The sequence below is a fragment of the Humulus lupulus genome, chromosome 9, assembly GCF_963169125.1.
Source record: "Humulus lupulus chromosome 9, drHumLupu1.1, whole genome shotgun sequence".
NCBI classification, from domain to species: domain Eukaryota; kingdom Viridiplantae; phylum Streptophyta; class Magnoliopsida; order Rosales; family Cannabaceae; genus Humulus; species Humulus lupulus.
Window position 1 is genome coordinate 10,248,130 of NC_084801.1, and position 10,605 is coordinate 10,258,734.

The following is a 10,605-nucleotide window of genomic DNA, read 5'->3' on the forward strand; positions in this document are numbered from 1 at the left end:
TCAACTTCAATAAAACTAAAAGTATAGTCTTGTAAAAAAAAAATATAGTATACATCTTTTAAGCTTAAAAATATTATATTCTAAATTCATGGTTAAAAGTATAGAATTTCATTATCTTTATTTTTTTAAAAAGATAATTTATGTAATATTATATAATATATATATTTATATGTATGTATAAAAAAAACTCATATTTGGTGTATTTGGTTTATTTGGGTAATTTGGGTGGGTTGAAATATTTTCTAACCTGCCCAATTTTTAGATTGGGTGGTTTAAATTTTCGTTGGGTTATCTGAGTCCTAGCTGCCATTGATGACACCTCGTTTGCTTCCTCCCAGGCCTTGGACCCCACTGTTGTCGCTGCGTTTCTACCTTTCCTCGTGATAGTTCTCTCGCTAGTGTTGCCATAGGGTATTGAGGTCGACAGGGCGAGCAAGGGCATGCAGGTGCTGGTGAGGCTCCTGGTGAAGGAGAAGAAAGGGCTTTGTTGTGGCCACTGTGAGGGCTGGAGTTAAGTACTTCAGGGTTTTGGTAGGTTTTTGTGATTTGGTGGATTGGGTCTCTGTGAAATCGGGATTTGATATGTTGGTCATATTGGGATTGGAATTTCGTGGCTGGCGTCGTGGGAGAGATTTGGGGTTTGGCGAGGTTGGGGCCTCGTTGTTGTCATTTGTTTTCGAGCTTGTTGGTTGCGAACCCAGGTGGGATAAAGAAGAAGAAGAAGAAGAAGAGGAGAATGAGAAATTAATATTGATTTTTTTTTTATTTTTAATATATTTTTCTAGTTTTAAATGTATTTTTATGTAAAAATTTTAATATATTTTTAATAAAATATTATTTTTAATTAATTTAAATATCTTTATTGATTTTTTAGTTTAAAATAATAAAAATTAATGATGTGGCTTTGGTTTAAAATAACCACATCTATCCATGCTCGCTGTTAATGGCCAAAACAAAATAAAACCGTCTATGTACTACCAGAATAATAGATTGAGAGATTTTGTCATTAAAAAAAAAGGAGTTAAGTGTAGTATAAAAGTAAAAATAATGGAGTTTTACAAAAAATTACTCTCTCAACAATGTGTATTAGAAAATTTTAATTTTAGTTTTTGTATTAGATTAATTTAATGTTGACAATATTTATTACAATATAATTAATATATAAAAAAACAAAAAGAATATTTCTTACAATATATGTATATTTATTTGTTTTATTACAATAAAATAAACTATAATATATGATTGGTTTTTTTTTTCCTATCCAAAATAGAATTTCCTTGCGAATATTCTATAGATTTGGAGTGATTTACTATTGATTTCGATTGGCGGCTTTTACATCGATATCAATTATTTTTCTAAAGAATTAGCACGTTATGGATAAGGTTAGTCAACAAAGGACTACTTAATCTTTGAAATTGGTAGTATACGTCTCCAATAAGATTGGACACGAAATTTATTAAATAATAATAAAAAAACAACAAAAACTCAATTGGGAAGTTATTTAATAATTTGCATGGACCTTATTTTTTTATCTTATTATTTGTGTTGGAATTTATATATTTTTTTAGATAATGTATTTTATAAAATATTTCAAACATACTTTTGAATCCCATTTTGATTAAAAGATTTTTGAGCTAAAATTACAAATAATTTATCAAATTAATAATTTTGAACAAAAAAATAATTATTTTATTTAAAAGTTGTATTGTTATATTTAATTTTTTGTTCATCAAAATTGAATTTAGATGTCTAATTAAATTATTTTATAAAATATAAAGTTCAAAAAATGATTTATATTAAAATATAGTGATAAGGCAAAATAATGAGTATAAAATGATATAATCCCTAATTTGTAATATATTGGTATATATATACAATCACATATCACGTTGAATTGAAAAGAAAATTAAATAAACATCACTCTCTCGTAGGTAAATATTTTCAAAAAGTTGACTGAATCTAGTTGAATGTACAGCATTTAGGGAATAATCAATAAAAATATATACATATATAAATTCAATAATTAAGCCACACAACTACACAATACAAAATTTGACTCTATATATCCGTGTCTAAGTAAAACACTAATTATAATACAAAAATTCAAGCCTAGCTATAAACCTGCTTTGACAGATCTATAACAAGGGACATAGAACCGACCAAGATGTAGATGGTTTATTAATTAATTAATTCTATGAATTAATTAATTATTTAATTTAAAATTTTTGGGTGGTACTAAAGGAATATTCAGTCACACAAACATTAATTCGTCATAGCAATATATTCTTTGATGGATACGCACTCACAAAACAGATCATTAACATTTTTTAATTGTCATTACGTATATTATTTACATTAATCAACGACTAATCCCTTTATTCAATAATTTGAGCATTATTAATAAAAGTACAAAATATATATACATGTTATGGAGTAATATCCTAAGTAATTTTTGTTATGCCATTAATACATTCTCACTATATATATTTATATAAAAAATTTATATGATAGTAGATATATATATATATATATATATTTAATAATCCCTTGATATAAATTATTTTTCTCAGGAATTTATGGAGAATTACCGTGAGAATTCATTACTTTTATAGAGAGATTTGGAGTTGCATATTCTAAAATAGCATTATTCGCTTGACATAATGATAGAAATTATCCCAAAATATTATTCTTAAACTCGAACTTTAAAAGGACAAAAAAAAAAGTACTACAATCTTATGCATAAACTTCTATTTTTTATAAGATAAAATAGCACCAAAACCAACAAAAACGAAAAGAAAAAATTAACTCTTCCCCAAACCATAGATCCAATGAACAAAAAAGAAAAAGGAAAGTTTGCCTTTTAGATATTTTAATCAAATTTGAACATGAAAGTAATGAAAGTGAAAAAGATTAATGATAATGAAAATTTAAGAGAGATAGAGAGGACGAAATAGAAAAATGATTAAAAGAAAGAGAAAGCAAGATAGAGCTACAACACTAAAAGTGAAAAAGAGTGAAAGAATGTGAAAAAAATTAGGATTAGAAATAATAAAAAAAAAGAATTTATTTAAGGGTAGGTAACCATTTGGTACTTTATATTTTTACAAAGTATCATTCTGATACCTTATGTTTACAATAATACTTATTTGGTACTCTGTATTTTGAAATCGTACATATTTGATACCCTGTATTATAAAATCATACATTTTTAGTACCCTAAACTTAAATTTAATTAAATTTTTTTTACCAATCTAGTCAAAGTGCTCTCAATTATATGAGTTTTAAATTTAAATTTAATTAATTATAGACATATAACCGATGACAGTTTAGTTATATCGACAAGAAATTATCTATCAAATATGAATCTAGGGTACTAAATATGTATGATTTTAAAATATAAGGTACCATATGAACATTATTGAAAACAGAGAATACTAAAACGATAATTTGTAAAAATACAGTGTACCTAAATGAGTAAATACCCTTTATTTAAAAAGAATTTCCTAAAAAAATATGGTGCGAAAATTTTATTTTTTCTAATATAGGAAGGACAAGTCCGGAGAATTTTTTATTCTTTTATAATTGAAATAACCTTTCACGGCAATCCTAAAATATTTTACATTTTTATATGGTCATGCATAACCATACTATAGTAATTTTACATATTTTCCCAGAAAGAGAATGTGCCAAGTTCGAAACATAAACATTTTTTTTTTGTCATAAGTAATGAGTTAAATATAGGAGTAATGATATGTACACCTAAAATATATAAGTAAATATTAAGCATAAATGATATAACAGCTTACCTTAGTCAACACAGATATTCTGATGCACGTATCATTATGCTACATATACATAACCTAATTAACCGTCTTCATATATAATACCAATATATATATATATTATATAAAGAAAGTATAAGCACATGGTAAATGGGTTAGGGGCACCTAATCTATAATATATAAGATATGGTATGGTATCCCAGTAAGAAGGACGTGTAAAATAGCCAAAAGAGAACCAACAAAACGCCGATCGAGCTACACCAATATCGATCTTTTGCAAATCATATATACATACATAGGAGGAATAAGTGTCCACACTTCAAACCAACCAAGATGACCCCCAAAAGCAACATTTCATTAAACAACATTATTATTTCAATTCCCTATTCTTCTTTTCCAAATCTTTATTTCTTTCTTTCTTTCCTCCAGAACCAGATGGTACAAAAGAACAGTATAAATTAATAAAAACACTACTACTACTATACTATATAGTCTGAGATGACGAAAAAGAAATTTTATTGGGTGGGGTCTGAAAAAGTATAAGGCTGCATGTGCACCACGTTAGCTGATGTCAAATAGCTAGACCATAAATCCTCATCCTCATCAGGTTTTACTAAGGCTGACCTTAGATTGTCTGCTCTTCTTCTCTAATTTATTTATTTAATAAATGAACAAATAAACTAAAAAAGCTAAAAGATGAAAGATGAAAGATGAAAGATGAAAGCTCCTTTGTATAAAGGAAAAAACCCTAATGACCAATGCTGACGGTTATTGATTTATAGCTTGGCCAGAAAGAATAAAGCTGGACCGCCCATTGTCCGCTTAAGGATAATAAAAACAATAACTTACACACACACATTTATATAAATATATATATATATATATATACACACACTTTATAATAACCATATAATAATAACATGTTCATTATTATCATCTCAAATTTTTATTATTTTTTTAAAGACAGAAATAAAGCAAGTAGTCTCTCTGCTATGCTAGCTAGCTTGGACTTAATAAGAAAACAATCTTTTCGTGATATTTTTTTATTTTTTTTAGAATAGGTTTTACTTTAAGCCCTAACAGTAATGCTCTCAGTGTTTCTCGACTCGTAAACAGTATTCGGCGTGATTTTTTTTTATGACTATGTATATTGTAGCTATTTAGAGCATCCTACAAATTTTCAAAAAATTTCGAATAATTTACAATACTGAAAACTAAGTTCAAACATATTGTTTTCCACGCGCATAAAAAAAATTAATCACGCGTGCAACAATATGTTTGAACTTAGTTTTCGGTACTGTAAATTATTCAGAATTTTTTAAAAATTTGCAGATGCTCTAAATAGCTACAATACACACGGTCATAAAAATAATCTTGCTGAAAACTGTTCACGAGTCGAGAACACTGAGAACTCAACCAATAAGGCTTAAAGTGAAATTTCCTATATTTATATATATACATATATTAATATGATCAGGAAACAGTGTTATGGATTCCACGTTCAAAAAGAAGAACTTTCTTTGCAACCAATTAGGAATAATGAATTATATATCTTAAATTAATAATAATAAAAGTTTATTTCTTTTCTTTTCTTTCTTTTTTTCTTTCTCATATATAATAATAATAATAATAATAATAATAATAATAATGACAAATATTTAAGAAGAATCGAATTTGATCGAGATATAATAAATTGTTTTACGATAATAATACATTCTTCCACAATGATTTTGCTAGCTAGATTTTACAACAACTACTCGTAAAAATAATGATGAATTTGGCTGCATGCAGATTAATTTCTCTCTCTCTCTAACAAGAAAATAATTGGTAAAAGTCATCATACGAGAACATTTTCTTCTAGCTTGACGATCATTCATTATGCCGACGGTTGAGATCAATTAGGCCTCGCTGTAAATGAAATTATAGCCGTCTGATGAGGTCATGGGCCCACTGAAGTAGTACAATATTTTTTTGTTTGTTAAGAGATTAATTAGATCAAGTAATAATAATAATACGTACACACCAATAGTAATTAATGCATGGTGGTTTTTCTTTTTCTTTGTGCCAAATGCAAATCTTGGTTTTGAGAGGAGTACTCTATAATTTGTGGCCAAGACCCCAAATCTCTCTCTCTCTCTCTAAATCTTTTTTTTTTTTTTTTAATTTTTATGAAAGAGTAATATATATTTATATACATGAAGTGATGGAACAACCAAATTATTGGCTTAAAATGGTCTTCTCATAAAAACTTGGAAGGTCAGCAAATACACAAACATGATCCAGAACACCAGGCTTTGATTATCCATTTTAGCTGCCTGTTTCACAATAAAATTCCATATATAGTGGAAAACCAAATAAGGAATGAAAGAAAAACAATCAGATCACTGTCTATATAAAATTTAATAAAATAAAATTAAAAAAAAATTAAGTATATTATTGATCATGTAAACAGTACATTTTATTCACTTTGGTCTATTTACACTTTCTTCTTCTAATAATAATATAAAATAATACACATATTATTCTTGAATTTTGGACTGTATTTTATTAATTCCCTTAATAAACATTCATTTGTATGGTCCCTATAAATTTTTGAAGAATATTATTTGGCTAAAACCTTAAAAACTGTACAAACATTATAAACAACGTGTTTGGTTGCATTTTCATTTTTTTCTTCTTCTCGAGCTTCGAACATTAAAAGTTTATCTATATATATATGTCACAATTTAACCCTTAAAATATATGTATATATATATTTGTTAATTTTTTACCTTATTTGAAGCTGAAGAAGTAAGAGAAATAGAAGCAGAAGAAGTTGACGTAGTAGCCAAGGCCGACAAACCCACGTTATAAGCCATTGTCATATCTGGTTGAAACAAACCATAGTTTCTTTCCGATGTGGGACCAGGTTTCATGTCTTCATTGAACAAAGCGAACAAGTAAACCTCAAGCCTCATATTGGGTCTCAAAGGAGTCCCTTCATTCGCCAACTGTCTCCTCAGAAGGTTCCGGTTAAACATCGCCGCGTTCTCCACCGTGGCTCCGATCTCATTCGAGTCACCCTTCGACGGCCAACCCGTTTCCGACACCCGAACCTCGATCGCACTGAAACCCATTCTCGCCATGGCGAAGATGATCGCGTCCACCTGCGCGTACAACATGTTGTCGTAACGTAGCTTCGTGTACGGGTCGACCATGCCGGTGTTCGGGTTGAACAGAACGTAGTCCAGCGAGACCAGGGTCGGGTCGCCTTTGTAAGCGAAGTAAGGGTAGGCATTGATCCAAAACGGTGCGTTTGTGGACTGAAGGAACTTCAGGAGCTGCAGAATTACGGTATTGACCTCGGTCTTGAATGTTCCGGCGGAAGGAGGGTAGGAGTTTTCGAGGACAGCCAGGGAACTCGGTGTGGAGACTTTGATGTACGTGTCGAGACCTAATTGGGCCAAGGCGGAGTGAATGCTGACCATGGCTGGGACGAGGTAGGTGACGAACGACGAGGAGCTATCGTCGGTGAAAACCTCGTTGCCCACAGCAATTCCGGTGATCCGCGTCGCAGGGTAGTACGGCTTGATGTGAGTCGTGACCCATTGGAGCGCTTGTTGTGGGTCCATTAACTGGGACAGCATTTGATTCTCTACGGTCACGATTATCTCAACGTTGGAGTTAGCGAATGCGGTCAGGACTTCTGGATTGGTGTCGTAAATTCTAGTTTTGGTTACTTTGAGAGAACTCAATAGGTCCAACACCTTGGCTGGTGGTGGTAGGTTATTAGCCACTTGACCATAGTTGATTCCCAACGACATAACACCTAAAACACAAGAATATACAATAATAATATTAATTAGTTTAGAGTACTAGAGTAATAATCAAGAGAAAATAAATAAAACCCAGAATGTAAAATGATAAAGGGTACCTGAAAAGCTGAGAGATAGTGCCATAACAAGAAGAATATCAAGAACAAGGGTAGTGGCATTTCTGTAAATAAAAGTTGCCATCTTGAGAAAGAGAAATTTTTTTGGTTGTGTACCGAAAGAGAAGAGAATAGAGATTAATAGGGAGAAATTAGTGATCAATTCCTTTCTTTTCTTCTATGGAAATATTCTTGGTCTCTGCCTATTAATTAGCTTGCCTTGGAGAAGAAGTTGATGTCTTTGGCTTGGCCGTTGTTAACCTCCTGACTGGTTTTTATATATGTGTATGTGTGTGTATATATATATATAAAAATATTTGAGATATGATGTATATGGGTTTTGTCAATTTGGCTTGAAGTGGTTTCTTTTGTACTGGCTTGTCTCTTTCCAACGCTAAGCCAACTCTCTTCTATATAGCTAAATTCACGTGTGAAAAGACTATAATGTCCATGGCCGCTTTCTTCACATAAAAGTAAAGGGTAATCTCACAAGGTTGGTTTGGCTACATTTATAAAAAAAAGGAGAAGCAATTTGGGGATCCTAAAACTGAGAAAAAGGAAAAGAAAAAAAAACTTCTATGTTTTCCTTCCTTTACATATATATAATATGATTATTTTGGTTTTAGAATATATAATTATAATAAGGTAAATCTAATATATATGAGACGCTAACCATTAGTTTTAATAGTAACTAAATCTTAGAGATTCCATTACCTTTAGGTAGGAGCACTATTTGACCTTTCAAGAATATTATTGTACACTTTTTCTTGTCATAGGTAAATAGAAAATGAAGACTGAAATTGTTGAAGGTTGTTGACCTATATATATATATGTTGGGTATTTTTATGGTGCAACTCACAAAAAGAGGTGGACCACTGCAATTTTTTTTTTGTTTCCCCCGTGAATGGTTTTCAGCGTGAATTTCTTTATGTCAATGTATATTGTAGTTATTTAGAGTATCCTGTAAATTTTCAGAAAATTCTTAATAGTTTACAGTACTGAAAATAAGATTCAAATAAATTATTGCACCAGAAACTTTTTTTATGTGTGTGGAAAATAATATGTTTAAACATTATTTTTGTTACTCTAAATTATTTGAAATTTTTTGAAAATTTACAGACTAAATAACTATAATATGTACGGTCATAAAAAAATATGTCAAAAACTGTTCACGGGGTCCAAAAAAAAAAAATACACCGATGCACCTCTTTTTGTGAGTTGCACCAAAAAAATTCCCTATATATTTATCCTCTAAAGATGAATCTATGGAATAATATTTATAAAAAGATCACAATTTAATTAATGGGATTTGTACTATAAATTCGCTGAGTAAGTTGGTAATAATCTAATAATCATGTTACTTTTTTTTTCCTTTCACTTTTATGTCTTTTTCATCCTTATTATTAGAATAATAAATCTCAAATTGTCGCCCAGTTGATATATGATTAAAAGAATAAATTAACCCTATAGCTAATTAATCAGACTCACAAGTTGAATCACATTTTAATTTTTAATTTTTTTTAATTCAATTACGTTTTTTCTTTTTTATGCTTAGCTCAATCGACGACACAGTACGCAGTACTACTCTTATACACTTTTTTTTTATTTTTATTTCTTTTCTCTTTCGGTATAATTATTGATCTGTCTAGCACTATAGTACATCATTCTTATTCATTCATTATTATTAATAATAAATCAAATTATTAAAAGAAAGAATTAATTATTGTATAATTTTTGTATTGTTGAAAGTATATATTAAATACATTCCCCCTAATACTTTTAAAAAATATGCATAAACTATATAAATAATATATATATATATATATGGAGCTAATTTGTCATGATATATCTGCACTATGACTCCAGGCTATGAATGTATGTATAATTATTAGAAAAATCCATGATTTGAATCATCAAAATCAACAAAGCGACATAGTTGAAATCTGGTAGTTTGTTTTTTTAGGTCCGAAACAGATCGAATATATGGAAATGAAATAATTAATAAGGTCGTATATTAATAAATAAAAATAAAAAATAAAAATAAACACAATCATTCACATTATATGGATCAATATACTTTTAAAATAAATTTATAACTATAATTTAATTAGAAGGGGTCGGTACTACACTATTTCGAAAAGGTGTAACATAAAATATTGTTATAGATTTGCACAGTATCTCAATCATTCAGTCTTTAGAATGAAGCAAATAATTAATATAAATTTATAATTATATATATTTATATAATTATATAATAGTCTCTTTAATTAATTAGGACGGTTTTGTGGTGGCTTGTTTTTAAGGTAAGTGTTTGTGCGTTATTTACTATTTTAGTTTTCATCTAAGCAAAGGCTTCTGAGAACAATAACTGGTTATACCGTACGTAAGTTTAGCATGCAAATAATAATAATAATAATAATAATAATAATAATAATAATAATAATAATAATAATGATGATGATGATGATGATCACATTGACCTTCCATATTTGTAAGGTATATATATATATTTATATATAAAATGGTTACACCTTTTATAATAAGTAAGAGAGAAGATCTAGCTATAAAAACCTCCAAACAAAAATTGAATATACCTAACCTAGGACAGACATAGAATCAAACCTTCCGAAAAGAACAAAATATATATATGTACATTAATTAATATATAAATTATATTTATATAAATCGCCAAAGAAAACAAAGATCAACAAAAAAAACTTAGCTGTTTTTTAATAACTTAATTATTATTTAAATAACTTCTTTCAAATATTGAAATAATAATATTTTGCATAACTTATAATATTGCATATATTTTTTTTTAATTATTATGTTTACACATAGGATAATAACACTATACATATAATAAAATTGGTTGAATTTGGGATATGAAAATTAGCGAAGTTGATGTTTTCT

At 28.8% G+C, this 10,605-nt stretch overlaps 1 protein-coding gene across 1 annotated transcript; it reads right to left on the reverse strand.

Moving 5' to 3' along the window:
* Positions 1 to 5,439: 5,439 nt before the first annotated feature.
* LOC133800973 (glucan endo-1,3-beta-glucosidase 11-like) lies at positions 5,440 to 8,055 on the reverse strand. The gene is made up of 3 exons (XM_062239094.1): positions 7,696 to 8,055; positions 6,554 to 7,590; positions 5,440 to 6,097 (listed from the first exon to the last, which is right to left on the reverse strand). Exons 1-3 carry the CDS (start codon positions 7,775 to 7,777, stop codon positions 6,008 to 6,010), a joined length of 1,209 nt encoding a protein of 402 aa, XP_062095078.1. The 5' UTR covers positions 7,778 to 8,055; the 3' UTR covers positions 5,440 to 6,007.
* Positions 8,056 to 10,605: the final 2,550 nt, after the last annotated feature.

What these genes read in the sequence shown, in the direction of transcription:
- LOC133800973 (XM_062239094.1), bottom strand. Translation starts at nt 7,777, where the DNA reads ATGGCAACTTTTATTTACAGAAATGCCACTACCCTTGTTCTTGATATT. An exon ending in ACTATCTCTCAGCTTTTCAG is followed by an intron (nt 7,591 to 7,695) that starts GTACCCTTTATC and finishes CTTGTGTTTTAG; the next exon opens with GTGTTATGTCGTTGGGAATC. An exon ending in CTTCTTCAGCTTCAAATAAG is followed by an intron (nt 6,098 to 6,553) that starts GTAAAAAATTAA and finishes ATTGTGAAACAG; the next exon opens with GCAGCTAAAATGGATAATCA.